At 40.9% G+C, this 24,577-nt stretch overlaps 1 protein-coding gene across 1 annotated transcript in view; it reads right to left on the reverse strand.

Annotated features, from left to right (window-relative positions):
* LOC149436177 (uncharacterized) overlaps nucleotides 1-24,338 on the reverse strand; it is a 76,260-nt gene extending 51,922 nt beyond the window's left edge. The window contains exons 1-2 of the mRNA XM_089661925.1: nucleotides 24,185-24,338; nucleotides 19,796-19,822 (exon numbers count right to left, since the gene is read on the reverse strand). Of these exons, the coding sequence (XP_089518051.1) occupies nucleotides 19,796-19,822; nucleotides 24,185-24,233 (76 nt within the window). The 5' untranslated portion in view covers nucleotides 24,234-24,338. The remainder of the gene's footprint in view (nucleotides 1-19,795; nucleotides 19,823-24,184) is intronic.
* Nucleotides 24,339-24,577: the final 239 nt, after the last annotated feature.

Below are 24,577 nucleotides of genomic sequence, written 5' to 3' on the forward strand. Positions count from 1 at the left end.
ATGGATCCATTTATGGAAACAAATACATACAATGTTTCAACCGCTGTATGGAAGGACAGTCCCAGAACTGTCATTAATAGTCTATTTCTGACAGTTCCATGACATTCCCTCCATACAGCGGTTAAAACAGCTGTATGGAGTGAATGTCCCAGAACTGTCATAAATAGTCTATTTCTGACAGATCTGGGACATTCACTCCATACAGCTGTTTTAACCGCTGTATGGAGGGAATGTCATGGAACTGTCAGAAATAGACTATTAATGACAGTTCAGGGACTGTCCTTCCATACAGCGGTTGAAACATTGTATGTATTTGTTTCCATAAATGGATCCATTTATGGAAACAAATACATACAATGTTTCAACCGCTGTATGGAAGGACAGTCCCTGAACTGTCATTAATAGTCTATTTCTGACAGTTCTATGACATTCCCTCCATACAGCGGTTAAAACAGCTGTATGCAGTGAATGTCCCAGAACTGTCATAAATAGTCTATTTCTGATAGATCTGGGACATTCACTCCATACAGCTGTTTTAACCGCTGTATGGAGGGAATGTCATGGAACTGTCAGAAATAGACTATTAATGACAGTTCTGGGACTGTCCTTCCATGCAGCGGTTGAAACATTGTATGTATTTGTTTCCATAAATGGATCCATTTATGGAAACAAATACATACAATGTTTCAACCGCTGTATGGAAGGACAGTCCCAGAACTGTCATTAATAGTCTATTTCTGACAGTTCCATGACATTCCCTCCATACAGCGGTTAAAACAGCTGTATGGAGTGAATGTCCCAGAACTGTCATAAATAGTCTATTTCTGACAGATCTGGGACATTCACTCCATACAGCTGTTTTAACCGCTGTATGGAGGGAATGTCATGGAACTGTCAGAAATAGACTATTAATGACAGTTCAGGGACTGTCCTTCCATACAGCGGTTGAAACATTGTATGTATTTGTTTCCATAAATGGATCCATTTATGGAAACAAATACATACAATGTTTCAACCGCTGTATGGAAGGACAGTCCCAGAACTGTCATTAATAGTCTATTTCTGACAGTTCCATGACATTCCCTCCATACAGCGGTTAAAACAGCTGTATGGAGGGAATGTCCCAGATCTGTCAGAAATAGACTATTTATGACAGTTGTGGGACATTCACTCCATACAGCTGTTTTAACCGTTGTATGGAGGGAATGTCATGGAACTGTCAGAAATAGACTATTAATGACAGTTCTGGGACTGTCCTTCCATGCAGCGGTTGAAACATTGTATGTATTTGTTTCCATAAATGGATCCATTTATGGAAACAAATACATACAATGTTTCAACCGCTGTATGGAAGGACAGTCCCTGAACTGTCATTAATAGTCTATTTCTGACAGTTCCATGACATTCCCTCCATACAGCGGTTAAAACAGCTGTATGGAGTGAATGTCCCAGAACTGTCATAAATAGTCTATTTCTGACAGATCTGGGACATTCACTCCATACAGCTGTTTTAACCGCTGTATGGAGGGAATGTCATGGAACTGTCAGAAATAGACTATTAATGACAGTTCTGGGACTGTCCTTCCATACAGCGGTTGAAACATTGTATGTATTTGTTTCCATAAATGGATCCATTTATGGAAACAAATACATACAATGTTTCAACCGCTGTATGGAAGGACAGTCCCAGAACTGTCATTAATAGTCTATTTCTGACAGTTCTATGACATTCCCTCCATACAGCGGTTAAAACAGCTGTATGCAGTGAATGTCCCAGAACTGTCATAAATAGTCTATTTCTGATAGATCTGGGACATTCACTCCATACAGCTGTTTTAACCGCTGTATGGAGGGAATGTCATGGAACTGTCAGAAATAGACTATTAATGACAGTTCTGGGACTGTCCTTCCATGCAGCGGTTGAAACATTGTATGTATTTGTTTCCATAAATGGATCCATTTATGGAAACAAATACATACAATGTTTCAACCGCTGTATGGAAGGACAGTCCCAGAACTGTCATTAATAGTCTATTTCTGACAGTTCCATGACATTCCCTCCATACAGCGGTTAAAACAGCTGTATGCAGTGAATGTCCCAGAACTGTCATAAATAGTCTATTTCTGACAGTTCTGGGACATTCACTCCATACAGCGGTTTCCGGCAAAAAGTGTATGTGCAGAGTTCCTCTATTCTGCAGATACACTTAGAGGAGCTCTGCAGATACACTTAGAGGAGCTCTGCACATACACTTTTTTTCCGGTTTGGAATTATTCTTATTTTCATCCTACTTCTTCTTCTTCTTCTTCATCCTCATCCTCATCCTCTTCTTCTTCTGAGGATGAGGATGAGGATGAAGAAGAAGAAGAAGAAGAAGAAGTAGGATGAAAATAAGATTAATTCCAAGCCGGCAAAAAGTGTATGTGCAGAGCTCCTCTAAGTGTATCTGCAGAGCTCCTCTAAGTGTATCTGCAGAATAGAGGAACTCTGCACATACACTTTTTGCCGGCTTGGAATTATTCTTCTTTTCATCCTACTTCTTCTTCTTCTTCTTCATCCTCATCCTCATCCTCAGAAGAAGAGGATGAGGATGAAGAAGAAGAAGAAGAAGAAGAAGAAGAAGAAGAAGTATAATGAAAAGAAGAATAATTCCATGCCGGCAAAAAGTGTATGTGCAGAGTTCCTCTATTTCTGACAGTTCTCTCACAGCTTCTTCACATGTACAGCGGTTGAAACATCTGTATCCTAAATGGAAACTAATAGATACAAATTGTATCTATTAGTTTCCATTTAGGATACAGATGTTTCAACCGCTGTACATGTGAAGAAGCTGTGAGAGAACTGTCAGAAATAGAGGAACTCTGCACATACACTTTTTGCCGGCTTGGAATTATTCTTCTTTTCATCCTACTTCTTCTTCTTCTTCTTCTTCTTCTTCTTCTTCTTCTTCTTCCTCATCCTCATCCTCTTCTTCTGAGGATGAGGATGAAGAAGAAGAAGAAGTAGGATGAAAAGAAGAATAATTCCAAGCCGGCAAAAAGTGTATGTGCAGAGTTCCTCTATTTCTGACAGTTCTCTCACAACTTCTTCACATGTACAGTGGTTGAAACATCTGTATCCTAAATGGAAACTAATAGATACAATGTTTCAACCGCTAAACATGTGTTCCTTCTGTCAGAGAACTGTCAGAAATAGCGGAGCTCACTGCAGGGACACTTTTGCCGGCTGATCGGGAAATGTTCGATTCGCGCACCCGAAGTAGGCAAAATTTCGGTTTCGACACGAATCGAATATTTCCTGAAATTCGACTCGAATTCCGGTTCGCCTAGTTCGATTCGCTCATCTCTACTGATGACCATAACACTAAACCAAGAAAAGGGGGAAATCACGCCCAATTCCTGACAGGTATTGAAAGGGTTAACAGTGATTTGTTTATCCCCATCCGGATAAATGGTCTTAATAGGTCAAAATATGCCAAACTAGATTTGAGACAGGAACACAGCTTTGTAAGCCATGGGCTGATAAAATACCTGACCGAGATAGGAATGATCCGTTTCTCCACACCTCAGCGTCATTGGATTTCAGACTCCATTGATGATTCGGATGATTATAATTCAATAGCTAGGTGTCTCTTAAACGTCACTATAGGGAATAAAACAGCCACCCATGTGTTCCTAGTCTTGGATAATCCCCAAACTAAAATTTATTTTGGCAATGATGTGTTACATCGCTTTGCCATGCAAGTCGACCTAATTAATGACTGCTTATGGAGTCGACTAAAGGGGGACCCCGAGAGATACCAAAATCTGGATTTAGCATTAAAGTTCCAGCAACAGATGCCTTATGCTGTTGAAGTCCAGGTAACCCAGAGGATTACAATTCCTAAGGGCATAAATAATTTCATACTCCCCATCCGAGTTAAAAAGGGACATAGACTAAAGGGGTCAGATGCATTAGTATGCCTCTCCCGTAAAATGCAGGGGGAAGGACTGAACATCACACACACGCCCCTAGTCAACACACATCAGTCCCCGATATACATTTACATACATAATCTGTCCAATCAGGACATCGTCTTACCCAAAGAGACCCTTATTGGTCTAGCGGTCACAAAAATGTCATCCTTTGAACTGATGACAGGTAGACGGATGGTACTGCCCCAACACTTATTGTATCGCACTACAGATCAAAATTTGATCAATGCCACCACCACACACCAGTACATAGAGGATTTATGTAAACATTTGCAATATGCTTTCGCCTTTGCCCAGCAAAATTTGGAAAGGGTTGCAACTAGTGCTAAGACATACTATGATCTCAAAACCTCCAAGAAGGAATATGAGATTGGTGACAAGATCTATCTATACAACTTTGCAAGAGACCAGATCAAGGAACGGAAATTCCTTCCCTCTTGGAAAGGTCCGTTCTCCATTGTTGACAAGATTTTCCCGGTGGCATATAAATTACATATTCCCCGTTATGGTGAAATCAGTGAGAGATGGGTGCACATCAATCAATTACGTGCTTGCCATCCAAAGTCTCAATTGTAGTTGTTGGAAGACTAACCCACCAGTTCCTACCTGGAGATATTTTTCATTCATCTTTTGCCTTTCAGGATCCAGTCATATAATATTCTATGTATCCAGTACTTTTTTTTTTTTATAAATATTTATTGATTTTCAATCCATATACAAGTCATTTCAACATATCTATTAAAATATTTATCAAAAACATATTTTCTCCTTATAAAATGTATTCCTATATATGACTTTCTTTTCATACCATCCCCCCCTCCCAAATACCCCCCCTCCTTCTCCCCGTCCCCTCCCTTCCCTCCCTCACCTTCCCACGCTCCATATTCTCTCTTCTCTCATTTACTCCATATGATTCTGTTATTCCTAAATCCAATTCTAAACCGACTACCCGGGACCTTATCTCTTCACCTTTTTCGCCATTTCTTTATATTCTCCCCATCCTTTCCATTTTTTATTGTACATCTCCAACTTATCCTCGTGCATATAATACAATCTTTCTGTCCCAGAGATCTGGTTTACTCTACCCATCCAGTCTTCCTCAGTTGGCACCTCTCTTTTCTTCCAGTACCTGGGTATCAAGCCCTTTGCTGCGGTTAAGTAGTACCATATCCCTGACCTCTTATATACTTTCACTGGGAGTTCTGAGATATGGAGGAGGCATAATTCTGGGTCTAATCCTATATTGATTTTAGTAATCTTCCTTATCAAGTAAACTATCCTTCGCCAGAACACCTGTATTTCTGGACACTCCCACCACATATGATACCACGTGCCCACCTCTCCACAATCTCTCCAACACATCTGTGAAATTTCCGTATTCATCTTGTGCTCCAGGTAAGGGGTAATGTGCCATCTATTCAAACATTTATAATTTATTTCCACTTCTCTCATACTAATATTTTCGTGAATTAATGTGAACATCTTCTTCTTCTCCTCCTCCTCTATTTTTCTTCCCATATCTCTTTCCCATTTCTCTATGTGCATTAATTTTGTGCCTGTGTCAAGTTCCATTAATATCTTATGTATTTTTGCCGTTCCGTGTCTTCCATTTCCCCGTGGCTCAAAAATTCTCTCAAATGGATTCCAGTCTTTTCTAGTTCTTATAGGTTTTGGAAGGCTTTCAAAAAAGTTCTTCAGTTGGTAATATCTTAATCTATCCATCTTAGCCTTTCAGGATCCAGTCATATAATATTCTATGTATCCAGTACTTAAACTGTTCATTTTTCAATAATTTAGTAATGAAGGCCCAGACGATGACCAGACCGGCGATCGGAGGTGTCAATGACCAGACCCTAGAAGGAAGCTCAGGTAACCACCTGATGTCTTGTGGGAAAGACCAGATGCCAGAGATTGATCCGGAGATGACAACCTGATGTCCCAGGCCACCAAGGGCCAGTCCAGAGGAAGAAACCCGCCTATGAGACCGTCCCAAAGACCCGTCGTGCAGAGGATCCTATGGACCCTGATGTGGGTGTGCCCGCCAGGCCAGGCCGGCCTCATCGCAAGACCAGGACCGTCATCAGGAGTGTTCATCCGAGAAGCACTGAATTCAGTTCAACGATCCCAGCATTGCTGCTGCCATTTCCTTGTTAACAGACCACTTATTCCTGAATTACCATCGAGAAAATTATCCTATTCCCAATCACACCATCTGAATAACTCTTGAGAACACTAATCTATCAGTGGAGAACGTTGATGTCACCGGAAAAGACGAACGGTCACCCTAATCAAAAGTCCCACTCACAGTTTGCGATACAGACACCCATCTATACGTGTCCGTACCTCAACAAAGGGGAATCTGTAGTGACTTTTGGGGAAATATTTATTAAGAAATTATTTTATTCCAAAATTGGAAATCCCAGCTGACTGTCAGGGGTTAACATTCTTGGTTAAAATTCAAGTGACCTTCTAGTAGGTTACAAAAAACAGTGAGTGGAAGAAACTTGTTTGAAAGACAATGAGACACACACCACTATTGAAATTCCTACAGGTGATCAAACAAAGTCCCAGAAAAGACAATGCGGGATCTGATGTTGATTAGTCAAAGACCTGGCAGATATATGTTTCCTAAAACAAATGCCATGGTCTAAGGGAAGCTAGGAGATACTTCAATGGCAGGAAACTTCATTAGAAAGTCAAATACCACTATTTGGACTTCCACAGGTGAGTCATCACACCTAACCAAAAGAACAATGATGAGATGGAAACCTAACTGTCTGAGAGCTTACACAAAACCTTAGAAGTGTGGATTCCCAAAACAAGACTTCTTGAAGTGTGACAATTAGAGATGAGCGAATCGAACATGGCGAAGTGGAATTCGTTTCGAATATTAGGAAAAATTAGATTCGCGCCGAATCCGAATATTAGCAAACTTCGGATGCACGAATCAAATTTTCCCCGATCGGCCGATTTTCATCCCTTCTACAGCCGGCAAAAAGTGTCCCTGCAGAGAGCTCCGCTATTTCTGACAGTTCTCTGACAGTTCCTTCACATTTACAGCGGTTGAAACATTGTATCTATTTGTTTCCATTTAGGATACAGATGTGTTTATTCGGAAACAAATAGATACAATGTTTCAACCGCTGTAAATGTGAAGGAACTGTCAGAGAACTGTCAGAAATAGCGGAGCTCTCTGCAGATACACTTTTTGCTGGACTGGAATTCTTCTTATTTTCATCCTACTTCTTCTCTTCTTCTTCTTCTTCATCCTCATCCTCTTCTTCTTCTTCTTCTTCTTCATCCTCATCCTCTTCTTCTTCTTCTTCTTCTTCTTCTTCATCCTCATCCTCTTCTTCTTCTTCTTCATCCTCATCCTCTTCTTCATCCTCATTCTCTTCTTCTTCATCCTCATCCTCTTCTTCTTCATCCTCATCCTCTTCTTCTTCATCATCCTCATCCTCTTCTTCATCCTCATCCTCCTCCTCTTCTTCTTCTTCTTCTTCTTCTTCTTCATCATCCTCATCCTCTTTTTCTTCTTCTTCTTCCTCACCATCATCCTCTTCTTCTTCTTCATCCTCATCCTCTTCTTCATCCTCATCCTCTTCTTCTTCTTCATCCTCATCCTCATCCTCTTCTTCTTCTTCTTCTTCTTCTTCTTCTTCTTCCTCATCCTCTTCTTCTTCTTCATCCTCATCCTCTTCTTCATCCTCATCCTCTTCTTCTTCTTCTTCTTCTTCATCCTCATCCTCTTCTTCTTCTTCTTCTTCTTCCTCATCCTCATCCTCTTCTTCATCCTCATCCTCTTCTTCTTCTTCTTCTTCATCCTCATCCTCTTCTTCATCCTCTTCTTCTTCTTCATCCTCATCCTCTTCTTCTTCTTCTTCCTCATCCTCTTCTTCTTCTTCTTTCTCTTCTTCATCCTCATCCTCTTCTTCATCCTCTTCTTCTTCTTCATCCTCATCCTCCTCTTCTTCTTCATCCTCATCCTCTTCTTCTTCTTCTTCTTCATCCTCATCCTCTTCTTCTTCATCCTCATCCTCTTCTTCTTCTTCATCCTCATCTTCTTCTTCTTCTTCTTCTTCTTCTTCTTCTTCATCCTCATCCTCCTCTTCTTCTTCTTCTTCTTCTTCTTCTTCTTCTTCATCATCATCATCATCCTCATCCTCTTCTTCTTCTTCTACTTCTTCTTCCTCACCATCATCCTCTTCTTCTTCTTCATCCTCATCCTCTTCTTCATCCTCATCCTCTTCTTCTTCATCCTCATCCTCTTCTTCTTCTTCTTCTTCTTCCTCATCCTCTTCTTCTTCTTCATCCTCATCCTCCTCTTCTTCTTCTGCTTCATCCTCATTCTCTTCTTCTGCTTCTTCATCCTCATCCTCTTCTTCTTCTTCTTCTTCTTCATCCTCATCCTCTTCTTCTTCTTCTTCTTCATCCTCTTCTTCTTCTTCTTCCTCATCCTCTTCTTTTTCATCCTCTTCTTCCTCTTCTTCTTCTTCATCCTCTTCTTCATCCTCTTCCTCTTCTTCTTTTTCTTCTTTTTGTCTTCCTCTTGCAGGTCACTGCTCATGCGCAGATTTTTTATCGGCAAAAAATCATCCGATTTGCCCACTATTGCCGCGGGTGCTGTATGGCCTCCCATTGCTGCTGCCTCCACCGCCACACTGTGGCTCCACACTCTAGTTTTGGCCCCGTGACTGCCCAAATGAGTGAAGTGTGCGGTGATTCTAAGATTGACGGCACTCATCTGCATGTCATACTGACTGACAGTATTATTTCTCTTCCCCAGCAGACTCCAAGGGCATTTAAATTAAAGGTACAGTGTTCTGCACTAATATAAAGGCTCTCTGAAGCCTAGAAACCCTTTTTATAAGTTAAATTCGCAGCGAATAAATTCGCATCGAATCAAATTTATTCCGCAAATTCGGCGAATCAGCCGAATCAAATTTTTGAATAATTCGCTCATCTCTAGTGACAATACACTATTATCCACTGAAGTTAAAAATATAACTGGCTGTTTACACTAGCTCTCACACAATCAACAGGTAAACAGAGGGTCTTTCCTATTCATGGGAACTTCATTTCTTAAACCAAAGAGGTGAAGCTTAGGTCATCTAAAGCTAAGAACTTCATATCTACCTACAGAGACATTATAAAAAGACATATTACTAACAGTTTTTATCAAGGGAAAATATCTTTGAGAAGGTTAGGTATTGCATACCACTCAATTAAGTGTGAAATGATGAAGAATAAGATGATTTGTGAATTGGTGTCAATGATGCATTTCCAAAAGAAATCATATGTTTCAAAACAGTTAAATATCAAGGAAATGAGGAACCAAATGTATGTACATCTTTCTATGGCTCTCATTCAAAAGTAATATCAATTATACTTGGAGGATACATATATATTTGATACCTAAAGACATGTTATTTCAATCAAATTATGAGTCATCATTAATACACAAATTGTCTGGTGATACCTAGCTGACACAGTGGACAGGTGAGATATATCTTATGTACGCACACTTCTCGACTGGCCAATCAACAAGCCTGTTGGGAGTGTCTTTTAAAACAAAGGTTTGGATGGTATATAAAGCCATGCACCTCACATCTAAAAAAAAAATCTGGAGGAAAAAGAAAAGGAGAAAGATCTGAAAAGCTGACGGAATCTGAAGAAGCTGAAATCTGAACCATCTGCAAACTCAAAGATCTTCTAAAACTACTTCTAAATCTTTTAAAACTTCTGCTAAACTTCTGAACCTCTGAACTTCTACACTTCTTCTATGATACTTCTGATCTATTTTGCTCATAATAACTACACTCTACAATCCAGACTGCACTATCTCTCACTTGCTACCTGCTGCCATTTTGTCTTGAGGACCATTTGAAGGTTTAACTACATCCCACTGGGGGAAGCCTCAAACTCAAGATTCTGGGAGTGGTGATATTGTATTTTATTTGATATTTCCAACTTTCCATAGACTTATAGCGTTTGTATTGTGTGTTTAGGAATATTAAGATTATATACATCATTCTAACTAAAAAATTATTTGATTTGGGATTGAAATTAGATATCGCATTTAACTGATTGGTAGTTTTGTTGTAGTGCAATTTATCAGAGAATACCTTCTTACATTTCTATGGCCACGGAATGTGAGAAATAATCTCTGAAACACTATAAGGTTACAACTTATAACTTAAATTCAATTTATTTTTTATCTCTTTACTATTATTTATATCTCTTGTTTGATCATAGAAATTAGTCTGTTATATTTTTGATTATATGTACAAGTATACATTTGTCACCAGTCTTTTGCGTTTGTATTAATATATTGTGACAGTAGGCAGGTGAAATCACCTGGTTGCGTCCTGGATGGACGATATATTTGTCCGAGGTTCAGGGTTTATGGGGATTTATACCACTAGAGGGAAGTGCTGAGTCCTTCAGCACTGAGGTAATGAGCCCAGCTGAAGGTAGTGGGCTCATTAACACCTGTATAAAGCTTCCCAGAGTGCTTAGGGAGTTGCTCCACCCTGGAACCAGATCTGTGCCTGAACTGTCTGGGGAGCTGACCTGTTATCTGTGTGCAGAGAGACCAAAGCCTGTGTGGCTAACCTCCCAGTACTAGCAACTAGGTATAGCAGCAGGCTGTACCTAGTGGGTAGCTAGGGAAAAGCTGTTGTTGCAGTAAGTAGCCAAGTTGGCCAGGATTTATTTTGATGTTTCTTTTTGTTTATCATTTTTTCTGTAAATATTGTAAATAAATTGCACCTGTTTGTGTTCACCTCCACTATTGTTGTGCTGTGCCTATCTTTTTTTGTGTTGTGCACCCATCCAGGGGGTCACACACACCCGCTGCCGAGCTAACCCTGTTACAATATATATAAATTTTGTACATAAATAAATTTATTTATTTATCAAAAAGGCAATTTTTGTGTATATGGTACGAAATCATACTGGCTAAAAGGACTCAAGGTATATTATTAAGTGGTGATCAAATTATTAAGGTGTCCAAATTATTGGTTCAATAAATATTTGGCATATTTTAATGGCTGGAGGCACTACAATATTTTGTTTAAGGGAGAGGACACCACCCTACATATTTAGAATAAATTATTACATAAACCACCACAATGTGGCTAGGCTCCCAAAAAGTCTCACACATGTGGTATCCCCATACTCAGTAGAAGTAGCAGAATGTATTTTGGGGTGTAATTCCACATATACCCATGGCTTGTGCGAGAAATAAATCATTTAAATGACAACTTCGTGTAAAAAAAAATAAAATAAAAGTGTTTGTCATTTTCCAGAAACTTGTGGAAAAAAAATTAATCTTCCATGGACTCAATATGCCTCTCAGCAGATAGCTTAGGGTGTCTAATTTCCGAAAAGGGGTCATTTGAGGGTGTTTGTACTATTCTGGTATTTTAGCACCTCAAGAAATGTGATGGGCAGTCAGAAAGTAAAAGCTATGTAAATTCCATTATCTATACCATAGTTTGTAGACGCTATAACGTTCACAAAAAGCAATCAATATACACTTATTGGGATTTTTTTAACCAAAAACATGTAGCAGATTACATTTTGGCCTAAATTTATGACAAAATTTTAGTTTTTTTAGATATTTTTTATGACCAAAATGAGAAAATATTGTTTTTTTAAAAAAAAAATGTTCTTCTTCAAAACTTTTTCTGGTTATAGCGCCAAAAATAAAAAGTGGACAGGTGATCAAATACCACCAAAAGAATGCTCTATTTGTGTTAAAAAAAGGACATAAATTTCATTTATGTACCGTATTGCATGACCACGCAATTGTCCGTTAAACTAGCGCAGCGCTGTATAGTGAAAAAATGGCGTAAATTGCAGTATCTATACTAGTGGTGGGCAACCTTTTTTTTCAACTGAGCCAAATCTCGCCAAAACCACGATTGAAATTTATTTTGAGAGCCACATTTTTAAAACTGAAAATACATCCCCCATATAGTAATTCATGCCCCATAGTAATTCATCCCCCATATAGCAATTCATCCCCCATATAGTAATTCATCCCCCATAGTAATTCATCCCCCATATAGTAATTCATCCCCCATAGTAATTCATCCCCCATATACAGTTGCAAGAAAAAGTATGTGAACCCCTTGGGATTACGTGGAGTTTTGCATGAATTGGGCATAAAATGTGCTCTGAACGTCATCTAAGTCACAACAATAGAAGAACACAGTCTGCTGAACATAATACTACACAAACATTAGATGTTGCCATGGTTTAATTGCACATAACATGTAAACATTCACAGTGCGGGGAGGAAAAAGTATTTGAAGCTTTGGACTTAATAACTGGTTGACCCTCCTTTGGCAGCAATAACCTCAACCAAACGTTTCCTGTAGTTGCAGATCAGACCTGCACAACGATCTGGAGTCATTTTGGACCACTCCTCTTGACAAAACTGTTTCAGTGTAGCAATATTCTTGGGGTGTCTGGTGTGAATCGCTCTCTTAAGGTCATGCCACAGCATTTCAATCGGGTTGAGGTCAGGACTCTGACTGGGCCACTCCAGAAGGCGTATTCTGTGCTGTTGCAGCCATTGTTTTGTTGAATTACTTGTATGCATTGGGTCATTGTCCTGTTGCATCACCCATCCTCTGTGGAGCTTCAGTTGGCGGACAGATGGTCGTACGTTTTCCTGCAAAATGTCTTGATAAACTCTGGAATTCATTTTCCCAAAAAAGGCAAAAATCCGTCCAGGCCCTGAGGCAGCAAAGCAGCCCCAAACCATGATGCTCCCTCCGCCATGTTTCACAGTGGGTATGAGGTTTTGATGTTGGTGTGCTGTGCCTTTTTTTCTCCACACATAGTGTTGTGTGTTCTTCCCAAACAACTCAATCTTGGTTTCATCTGTCCACAGTATATTTTGCCAGTAGTGCTGTGGAACATCCAGGTGCTCTTTTGCAAACTTGAAACATGCTGCAATATTCTTTTTGGACAGCAATGGCTTCCTCCGTGGTGTCCTCCCATGTACTCCATTCTTGTTTAATGTTTTCCTTATTGTAGATGTGTCAACAAAAATGTTAGCATGTGCCAGAGATTTCTGTAGGTCTTTAGCTGACACTCTGAGATTCTTCTTTACCTCATGCAGCATTCTGCGCTGTGCTCTTGCAGTCATTTTTACAGGACGACCACGCCTAGGGAGAGTAGCAACAGTGCTAAACTTTCTCCATTTGTAGACAGTCTGTCTTACCGTGGACACATGAACATCAAGGCTTTTGGAGATACTTTTGTAACCCTTTCCAGCTTCATGCAAGTCAACAATTCTTGATCGTAGGTCTTCTGAGAGCTCTTTTCTGCGAGGCATGGTTCACATCAGACACTGCTTCTTGAAACCAGTAAACCCAAAACAGGTGTGTGTTTTTTAAGGGCAGGACACCTGTCAGCAACACATCCAATATCATCACACTGATTGGAGTCAAGGTGGGCTCACTCCTGGCTCCAATTAGCTCTGGGAGAAGTCATTAAGCTAGGGCCTCACATACTTTTTCCTCCCTGCACTGTGAATGTTTACATGTTATGTGCAATTAAACCATGGTAACATCTAATGTTTGTGTAGTATTATGTTCAGCAGACTGTGTTCTTCTATTGTTGTGACTTAGATGATGTTCAGAGCACATTTTATGCCCAATTCATGCAAAACTCCACGTAATCCCAAGGGGTTCACATACTTTTTCTTGCAACTGTAGTAATTCATCCCCCATAGTAATTAATCCCCCATATAGTAATTCATCCCCCATAGTAATTAATCCCCCATATAGTACTTCATCCCCCCTATAGTAATTCATCCCCCATATAGTAATTCATCCTCCATATAGTAATTCATCCCCCCTATAGTAATTCATTCCCCATATTGTGTCAATTCACTTACCTTTGCTCCGCGCGTTCCTCTCGCCGTGTTCCCGCGCCGTTCAGGTCTTCAGGGCGGACTGTGAGAGGAGAGGAGTTCGTCATGCTGCCCCGCCTACATCCTGACAGCCAATGTTTGCCACGCTCCGCGGGCCGGATTAAAAGGTCCGCCGGGCCGTATACGGCCCGCGGGCCGTAGTTTGCCCATTGCTGGGCTAGCTGCAGAGTCCTGCAGTCCGGCCGCCCGAGAGGAGGGAGGGGAGCGGGCGCCCGGCACACAGAAGAGCCGCATTAAAGTGTGTAAAGAGCCGCATGTGGCTCACGAGTCGCGGCTTGCCGACCACTGATCTATACCATAGTTTGTAAACGCTATAACTTCCATCCACACAAAGCAATCAATATACACTTATTGGGATTTTTTTTTACCAAAAACATGGAGCAGAATACATTTTGGCCTAAATTTATAACTAACTTTGAGTTTACTATATATTTTTTAAAGCTGAAAGTAAAAAATATTGTTTTTCTTCAAAATATTTGGTATTTTCTTTGTTTATAGCGTGAAAAATAAAAAGCGCACAGGTGATCAAATACCACCGAAAGAAAGCTCTATTTGTGTGAAAAAAATGACGTAAATTTCGTTTAGGTGCAGCATTGCATGACCGCGCAATTATTAGTTGAATTAGTGCAGCGCCAAGTAGCAAAAAGAGGCCTGGTCATTAAGGGGGGTAAATCCTCCTTAAGGAGCTCAAGTGGTTAAAGAACACAAAATGCACTACATATTTTTCTGCAGTGTCTCCATTGAAGTCTATTGAACCTGACCCTTTCCAAAAATGCAATAGCTGAAAAACGCAGTGATGTGAACATGTCCCATAGGAAAAAATGTTAAATGGACTGTAGTGTGTTCCTGCAAAAAGCAACAAAAAAAGTATAGGTGTGAGCCAGGCCTTAGACCTTCGGGATCGCTAATCGTTGGAACAGAAATTGGAATTGTGATAAACAATGAATGCTGATGTGAAAATGCTGTTTTTTTCATATGTATATTTGAGACATCTGGAGAGAAGGTGTAGCAATCTAGTGATCTCCAGAGTGGAGGAGGTTGTTATAGAGTTATTATGCAAATACTGTGACCCTACTTGCATATGGTAATATTGCATTGCCTTATACTTCCTGTTTCCTGTTCTGTGCTGACCTGGATGTAGTTCTGTTGTACAACATGATTCCTCACACCAGCATCTTGTGTTGTCTGCATTCCTGTACATGAAACATGGTGTCAGAAGTGACTTGAATCAGGACTGAGCCTCTTGTTTGGACCACAGCAGCTTTGGGAAACACAGGTTTGTGAACTACAGCCTGAGACTGTGGACTTTCTGATATTTGATAGCTCAGAGGCTTACTGACAATATGACTGCCATGAATTGCATACCTCCCCCAGAGGGGATGACAATGAGTGGGGATTGGAGCAGGAATTGGGAATCTTTCAGAGCTGAATTTGAAGATTATTCTCTGGCTACAGGCTTGAATGAGAAATCTGCAGTAGTGCAGGCAGCAACCCTGAGAAGAGTCATGGGCAGTGAATGCAGGCATGTGTATAAACACAATCTGACCCTCACAGCAGATCAGCAAGACAATGTTACAGCCATTCTAAATGCACTGGAAGCCTATTTCAAACCTGCTAAAAATGTCATTTATGAAAGGTATGTGTTTGGATGCTGCAAACAAGAAGAGGGAGAATCTTTTGATAACTTTGTCACACGCTTGAGAGAAAAGGCAGCAACTTGTGAATATGGCACACTCAGAGATGAATTGATAAGGGACAAAATTGTTCTTGGTATAGCTAGCGAGAGCACACGCAGGCGCCTCCTAAGAGAACATGAGTTAACTCTAAACGCAGCCATTGAGACGTGCCGTACAGCAGAGCTCACTGACAGACGTCTGAAAGTTATGGAACAGGACAGACAGCAGACCAACAGCATAAATATTGCAATGCAGCTTATGGGAAGTCTTGTAAGTCTTGTGGAAGAACAAACCATTTTGCTAATGTTTGTTTGTCAAGTAAACGACGGCCATCAATAGGCAAATTACACAATGTGGAGAACACATCCACATGTGAGGAAGAGACACACACCACTGAAGTTATATACTGCAGTGAATTGATCGGCACTGTGCAATCCAGAGGAAAGAAATGGTTTGTCACTTTACATTTAAATAACAAGCTCCAATCCTGCCAGCTCGATTCAGGAGCAACTTGTGATGTAATGTGCTTAAAAGACAAAATGGTGTTAGCACCAGAAGCACGTCTACTGCCAAGTGACACCAGGTTAAAGTTATACTCAGGTGCGATTATGAAATCTCTAGGGCTCTTCAAGACAGAATATGCCATACGTGGACTAACACACAAGCTGGAGTTTGAAATTGTGGAAGCCTGCCAAAAGCCACTGTTGTCTGGCTCAATCTGTGAGCGTCTAGGGCTGATATGTTTCTCCGTCCCTGCAGAGCTTAATGTGATGGACAATCTATCCAAGGGGCCCTTGACAAAACAACTGCTGCTAAAAGAATTTAGTGATGTGTTTACTGGGCCAGTGGAATCTGTACCAGGGGATGTTCATTTCGACCTTGATGTGTGTGTCCCTCCAGTCCAATGTGCACCACGCAATGTGCCGGTGGCATTAAAACAAGCAGTTAAGGCACAGCTTGACCAGTATGAGGCCAATGGACACTTGGCACCAGCGACTGACCCAACTGACTGGATAAGTAACATGGTGATTGTAAGGAAGCCAAATAAGCTACGAGTATGCATAGATCCCAAATTCTTAAATATGGCACTGAGACGATCTCACTACATCATGCCAACTCTCGAGGATGTTTTGTACAAGCTGCCAAAGGCACGTCTGTTCACACTTGTTGATGCCCGGGATGCATTTTTACAGTGTAAGTTGGATGATGCAAGTAGTTACATGACAACCTTCTGGACTCTGTGGGGCAGGAAAAGATGGCTCAAACTGCCTTTTGGAGTATCAGTTGCACCAGAGGTGTACCAACGTAAACAACATGAACTATTGGCTGGACTCGGTGGTATTGAACCAATAGCTGATGACATCCTTGTGGTTGGCTGTGGGGACACAGATGAGGAAGCAGAGCAAGATCATGATGGCAAACTGCTGGAACTGATGAATCGTTGTAGGCAGGTAAAATTGAGACTTGGCATGAAAAAACTGCAATTCAAGGTCAAAGAGGTCCGCTTTCATGGACACATTCTAACCTGGGAGGGTTTGAAGGCTGACCCAGAAAAAATCAGAGCCATACTGGATATGCCGCAGCCAGCAAATGTGAAATCCCTGCAACGCTTCATTGGATTTGTTACCTACCTAGCAAAATTCCTACCACACCTCTCAGAGGTCTGCGAGCCATTGAGAAGGCTTCTGGACAAGGACGCTGTTTGGCATTGGCTTCCTAAGCATGATAATGCAGTGCAGGACATCAAACGCTTGGTCACGGACACACCTGTCCTGAAGTACTATGACGTTACAAAACCTGTAACTATTCGAAATGATGCAAGCAAAACTGGACTTGGGTGTTGCCTATTGCAAGCTGGCCAGCCTATCGCTTTTGCTTCAAGGGCACTGACTCTTACGGAACAAAACTACGCACAAATAGAAAAGAAGTGTCTGAGTATAGTGTTTGCCTGCCAGCGCTTTCATCACTACCTCTATGGGCGCAACAAGATCACGGCAGAAACTGACCATAAACCTCTGATTTCTATTTCCAAGAAACCACTTTTGTGTGCACCCAAACGTCTACAGAGCATGTTGCTCACATTACAAAACTATTGCCTAAATGTTGTCTATAAACCTGGTCCTGAAATGTACATTAGTGACACTCTTAGCAGAGCTACAGCAGCAGGTGGTACACCTGAGTATGCACAACACACAGTTTGCAATGTTCAACGGGACCTGGATGTCCTGTCACAGATTAATCATTCAGACTATTTAAACGTCACGGACCAACGATTGCTTCAGATAAAACAGCACACTGAAACTGATGAGAGTTTGCAGGCTCTTAAATATGTTGTTCTGAATGGTTGGCCTGATTCCAAGTTGGAAGTGCCATTACTTGTGAGAGAATATTGGACTTTCAGAGATGAAATCGCCATTCAGGATGGTATACTGTACAAGGGGCCAAGGGTCATCATTCCTAAATCTTTAAGATCAGAGATGCTGACTCGTATTCATGCCAGTCACATTGGCGGAGAAGCATGCTATAGGCAAGCACGTGATACCCTATACTGGCCCAACATGCAGAATGAGATTAGAGACTTTGTTAGCTGTTGCATGCAATGAATATGCGCAGGCACAACAGAAAGAACCTATGATGTCGCATGTGCTGCCCACCCGGCCTTGGCAAATTGTAAGCATGGACTTGCTGAATTATGCTGGCCAGGATTTTCTACTAATTGTTGATCACTATTCTGACTTTTGGGAGATTGAGCTACTTCCTGACCTGTCTGCTGATACTACCATCAAGCGTTGTAAAGCACAGTTTGCACGTTATGGCCAGCCGGATAGAGTAATCTCGGATAATGGACCTCAATTTGCATGTGAGCAATTCAGACGGTTCTCTAAAGATTGGGGATTCGAGCATGTTACCTCATCCCCGAGGCACCCGCAAGCAAATGGCAAAGCGGAATCGGCTGTCAAGATAGTGAAGAATCTTTGTAAGAAGGCCAAGTTTGATGGTACTGATCCATGGAAGGCCATTCTACATTGGAGGAACACCCCATCTGAAGGCATGGACAGTAGTCCTGCACAGCGCTTGATGTCTAGGAGACTGAAGACTTCATTGCCTGTGGCAAACATATTACTTGATCCTTGTGTGGTTACAAGTGTCCCGGTGAAACTGCAGCGGAGGAAACAGATTGCCAAGCTGTCATACGATGTGTCTGCTAAAGACTTACCTGAACTAAGCATTGGAGAGCCAATCCGTATGAAGCTGCTTCCAGGTGACAGGACCGATCGCTGGAGACTAGGTTCCTGTGTGCAGAGAGTTGCTCCTCGATCATATCTTGTGGATGTAGAAGGCAGTCTTTACCGCCGCAATCGAGTGGACCTGCGAAAGGCAGAACGATTCACCACACAAGCCTATGAGCATCCTGCACGTGATCCTCCTGAGGTGCTCAATGCCCCGAGTCCTACTGGACCATATACTCAAAGCAGAGAGAACTCTGCTGTCATATCGGGATACAATGAGGATGACAAAATGCAGCCACATATCCCGTCAAGTTCTTCTTTGCCAAACACACCAGCCAGGAAAGAGGGTAGCTTCTTATCAACACCTTCTGGAGCTGAACGGATTTCCCCAGGCAAAATCCCTGTGGTCTTGCGTAGTGGTCGGGTTTCAAGACCACCAGATAGACTCAATCTGTAGTGTATCTACCAGTAACACAGTATACCATGTTCAAGACTGTTCAGGATCTGTTTTAGTTTAATTGTTTATAAGGTTTGAATTGAATGTAAAAAAGGGAGATGTTATAGAGTTATTATGCAAATACTGTGACACTACTTGCATATGGTAATATTGCATTGCCTTATACTTCCTGTTTCCTGTTCTGTGCTGACCTGGATGTAGTTCTGTTGTACAACATGATTCCTCACACCAGCATCTTGTGTTGTCTGCATTCCTGTACATGAAACAGAGGTGTGCTTTTTCAGCAGAAATACTATTGTGTTTGTGTTGAGTATTTGTACTTTAACCCTTAAGTGACTGAGTTGATGAATAAGTGATGATGCTGATTCTTCACAGTCTGGCTATGAACAGCAGTCAGATTTCATCATCTATAAATCTGTGTAATACTGTATGTAATATTGATTAATTTAATGTTAAGGCTTATCATGCAGTTTTCCTGTCTTTGTAAAACATGTAGTACACTTACGGTCTGGAAGATCTATGCACTGAGCACCTAGAAAAGGGAAAAAAAGAAGGATGAGTCAAAGGCTGTATTGTAAAGTGATGTATACAATAAACTATACATATATAAGTACATACAGTCAGGTCCATAAATATTGGGACATCGACACAATTCTAACATTTTTGGCTCTATACACCACCACAATGGATTTGAAATGAAACTAACAAGATGTGCATTAACTGCAGACTGTCAGCTTTAATTTGAGTGTATTTACATCCAAATCAGGTGAACGGTGTAGGAATTACAACAGTTTGCATATGTGCCTCCCACTTGTTAAGGGACCAAAAGTAATGGGACAATTGGCTTCTCAGCTGTTCCATGGCCAGGTGTGAGTTATTCCCTCATTATCCCAATTACAATGAGCAGATAAAAGGTCCACAGTTCATTTCAAGTGTGCTATTTGCATTTGGAATCTGTTGCTGTCAACTCTCAAGATGAGATCCAAAGAGCTGTCACTATCAGTGAAGCAAGCCATCATTAGGCTGAAAAAACAAAACAAACCCATCAGAGAGATAGCATTAGGCGTGGCCAAAACAACTGTTTGGAACATTCTTAAAAAGAAGGAACTCACCGGTGAGCTCAGCAACACCAAAAGACCCGAAAGACCACGGAAAACAACTGTGGTGGATGAGCGAAGAATTCTTTCCCTGGTGAAGAAAACACCCTTCACAACAGTTGGCCAGATCAAGAACACTCTACAGGAGGTAGGTGTATGTGTGTCAAAGTCAACAATCAAGAGAAGACTTCACCAGAGTGAATACAGAGGGTTCACCACAAGATGTAAACCATTGGTGAGCCTCAAAAACAGGAAGGCCAAATTAGAGTTTGCCAAACAACATCTAAAAAAGCCTTCACAGTTCTGGAACAACATCCTATGGACAGATGAGACCAAGATCAACTTGTACCAGAGTGATGGAAAGAGAAGAGTATGGAGAAGGAAAGGAACTGCTCATGATCCTAAGCATACCACCTCATCAGTGAAGCATGGTGGTGGTAATATCATGGCGTGGTCATGTATGGCTGCCAATGGAACTGGTTCTCTTGTATTTATTGATGATGTGACTGCTGACAAAAGCAGCAGGATAAATTCTGAAGTGTTTCGGGCAATATTATCTGCTCATATTCAGCCAAATGCTACAGAACTCATTGGACGCCGCTTCACAGTGCAGATGGACAATGACCCAAAGCATACTGCAAAAGCAACCAAAGAGTTTTTTAAGTGAAAGAAGTGGAATGTTATGCAATGGCCAAGTCAATCACCTGACCTGAATCCGATTGAGCATGCATTTCACTTGCTGAAGACAAAACTGAAGGGAAAATGCCCAAAGAACAAGCAGGAACTGAAGACAGTTGCAGTAGAGGCCTGGCAGAGCATCACCAGGGATGAAACCCAGCGTCTGGTGATGTCTATGCATTCCAGACTTCAGGCTGTAATTGACTGCAAAGGATTTACAACCAAGTATTAAAAATTGAAAGTTTGATTTATGATTATTATTCTGTCCCATTACTTTTGGTCCCTTAACAAGTGGGAGGCACATATGCAAACTGTTGTAATTCCTACACTGTTCACCTGATTTGGATGTAAATACCTTCAAATTAAAGCTGACAGTCTGCAGTTAAAGCACATCTTGCTTGTTTCATTTCAAATCGATTGTGGTGGTGTATAGAGCCAAAAATGTTAGAATTGTGTCGATGTCCCAATATTTATGGACCTGACTGTATATACATTGACACACACACTTTGTATATTTGTGGCTGTATATGCAAATAACATAAAGAAACAACTGGCAGTGTTTTTTTTTTCATGTTATCTTGTATTTATGTCAAAACTATAGTCAATCGCAGTTTATTTAAAATTGGAATGTGATCTGTGTACAATTTGCCTTTCAGGCCTTTTGCGTGAACAAAATATCTCCCACACTTTCTTCCATACTCTAAAGCCGACCTGCAGGCTGAACAAAAAACATCTGACAGATCTCTCCATCCACACATCAATGAAGCTCCTGCTGTCGCTAAAGTACTTTGACAGCCAGTTCCACCAGCTGTCAAAATATATGGGCAGCAGCTGCATCTGGGTGGATGCAGTTGCTGTTCCTCTGTCAATTCTCCTTCACTTTTTCAATCGAGGAATGTCAGGCAGGAGGTGGCTGAAAGGGCCATCCACTGATTGAATTTTGATGTTTCATCAGGAACCAGCTGAAATCAGTGTATGGCCAGCTTAAAGTGGAAGCTCAGTCACACACTAGCTATACTTAAATCTACTCCCACTCTCATTCTAAGCCTATTCTATGTACCCTGTAAAGGATAGATCTGTATACTACTTATGCTGAAGTTACTCCGGGCCCATCACATGATCGAGTCTCAGTGTCGACTCAGTGAAGAAGAGAGATCGCACACAACAGCTGCAGAGCCTGGGCATTCACATCACCCATAGGCTTACTATGAGGCATTTGTTGTCGGCTGCCCCTCCTCTACGCTGAAATCGGCGCTAGGACCCGATCATGTGACTGGACTGGAATGCCCTCAGAATAGGTAAGTACCTGCCTGGAGTTTGCATGTTCTCCTCGTGCCTGCGTGGGTTTCCTCTGGGTATTCCAGTTTTCTCCCACATGCCAAAGACATGCTGGTAGGTTAATTGGCTCCTGTCTAAAATTTCCCCTAGTATGTGTATGAATGTGAGTTAGGGATCTTAGATTGTAAGCTCCTTGAGGGCAGGGACCAATGGGAATGTATAATAGTTATGTAAAATGCTGTGTACATTGACAGCGCTGTATAAGTACCTGTAATAAATAAATGCACATCTTTCCATAGAATAGAATAAAATAGAATAGGCTTACAATAGGGGTGGGAGTAGATTTAAGTATAGTTAGCTTTTGACTGAACTTCCACTTTAAGCATTTCCTCATGAGTTAAGTAATAGAGCTCAAAAATGCTTAAACCTTTTAGTGCTGGCCTTATTCTGAAAGGTAAAAATTAACACAATAATAAGAAAACCTTAATATACCTGAAAGATCCGGACTAGTGCTTGTCCACTGGAGGACTAACCCCCCACCTTATTTCAAAAACAGTTCTTTTGTGGTAATTTATTAAGGTATAGAGAATGTCTACTTAGAGAAGTGATGTTCATTTAGCTCAGTGAATAAAGCAAACTGAATACCCAATCATGTGTAAAGGAAGGAACATACTAGGTTTTCCTTACACAGAGTAGGATGGTTGGGGTGAATGCAGTTTCCATTTATTCGCTATGATAAGGGAACATTTACTTTGCCAGGTGCTCTTTTAGTAAATCAACCCATCGGCTGGAATTCGAACATAAAGGAACTGAGGAAATGTTGGCAATACAAATAATGAGTGAGAGTATCGCTGGTCATTTGCATCACTACATATCCATTACATTACAGTCTGTAGGCACACAACCTTACGTGTCCAAAGCAACATCCCTCTGCTAATATCACCTCTTTTACACAGAATATTTTTTAGCAAATGACTGATCCCTGTCTTAGAATATTGTGACAATGTGTAATAGTATAAATCCATGTAAAATTACCTTTAGGTAGAGGACTGCATTTTCCTCTGATAATGGAAACATTCTGCTTGATAATTATACAGGGAAAGGCCCCTCTTTACTTTGCCACCTATAGCACAGGCCTAGTGTGCCCATTGCATCCACCGCTTGCACCCAATTTACATAAAGAAGAGACCCGCTGCTGTAACTACTGAATTGGATCATGGAAACAAAAGAGTGCCAATTAGTTCTAGATTCTATAGCTGTAGTGGTGCTTTAATAGGGTGAAATTCAATACATTCTGCACAGTTTCAGCAAAGCTGGAAATACACAAGTTTATTAAGTGTTCTTGCATGGCAAGACCACTTACTGTTATCTCACATATATATTATTATTATTATAGCCAAATTTACCACCCTAACTCCTCCCACATTTTTTACACTACATAGATAGTAATATACCTCATTAGTGTGCTATTACTTTGTGGAACGTTTCGCCGAATGGTTCACGAAATATCGGCGTTTTTGTGGTGAAATTGGTCCCATAGGAATGAATGGCAGAATGTTCAAAACTAGAGTGGGAGCTGTTACACAACAGTTACTCAAGCCACTCCACCCAGTTACTCCACCCACTCCAGTTGTAGACTACTGGTGGAGGCAAGAACACTTCACACAATTTCCCCAGAAATTGTAGCTTTTCTAGTATTAAATATTAAAATGATTCTGTATGGGTGAGGGATATACTGCAACTAAATTATCTGTACAGATACGGAAAGTCAAGCTGTAATATTCAATAATACAGTACTAGTGTAGGAATTGTTTAGTATTGATTTATTAATTGTAACTTACCTGCATACTCGGTAAGAACAGCCAACGCAATGATAAAGTATATCTTCATTTGTGCAAGTATCGGGTGTGCTCCTGAATATGAGATGAATACTTTATCAGACCAAAACCCAAAAATGCAGAAATCTTCACTTACAGCTGGCTTTATAGATGAGGGGGTGGGAGCAAATGGCAAAGTAGGCCAAATGATCAGCGATTGCAAACAGTAATATGATGCAAAAACTCCAGGGCTGTTCTAACTGGCCAGGACTGACTTACATTTTTAACTTGTTTGGTAGAAACTTCATGTCAGTCAGATGTAAATTTAACAACAGTCTTCAGTTCATGGGAATGTACAAGGCATGCAATTTATAACATAGGAATGTTACTGATCAGACCTAGTGTCATTGTTCACAC

The sequence above is a fragment of the Staurois parvus genome, unplaced genomic scaffold (genome assembly GCF_062004578.1).
Source record: "Staurois parvus isolate SC_StPar_1 unplaced genomic scaffold, SC_StPar_1.0 ptg001408l, whole genome shotgun sequence".
Lineage (NCBI taxonomy): Eukaryota > Metazoa > Chordata > Amphibia > Anura > Ranidae > Staurois > Staurois parvus.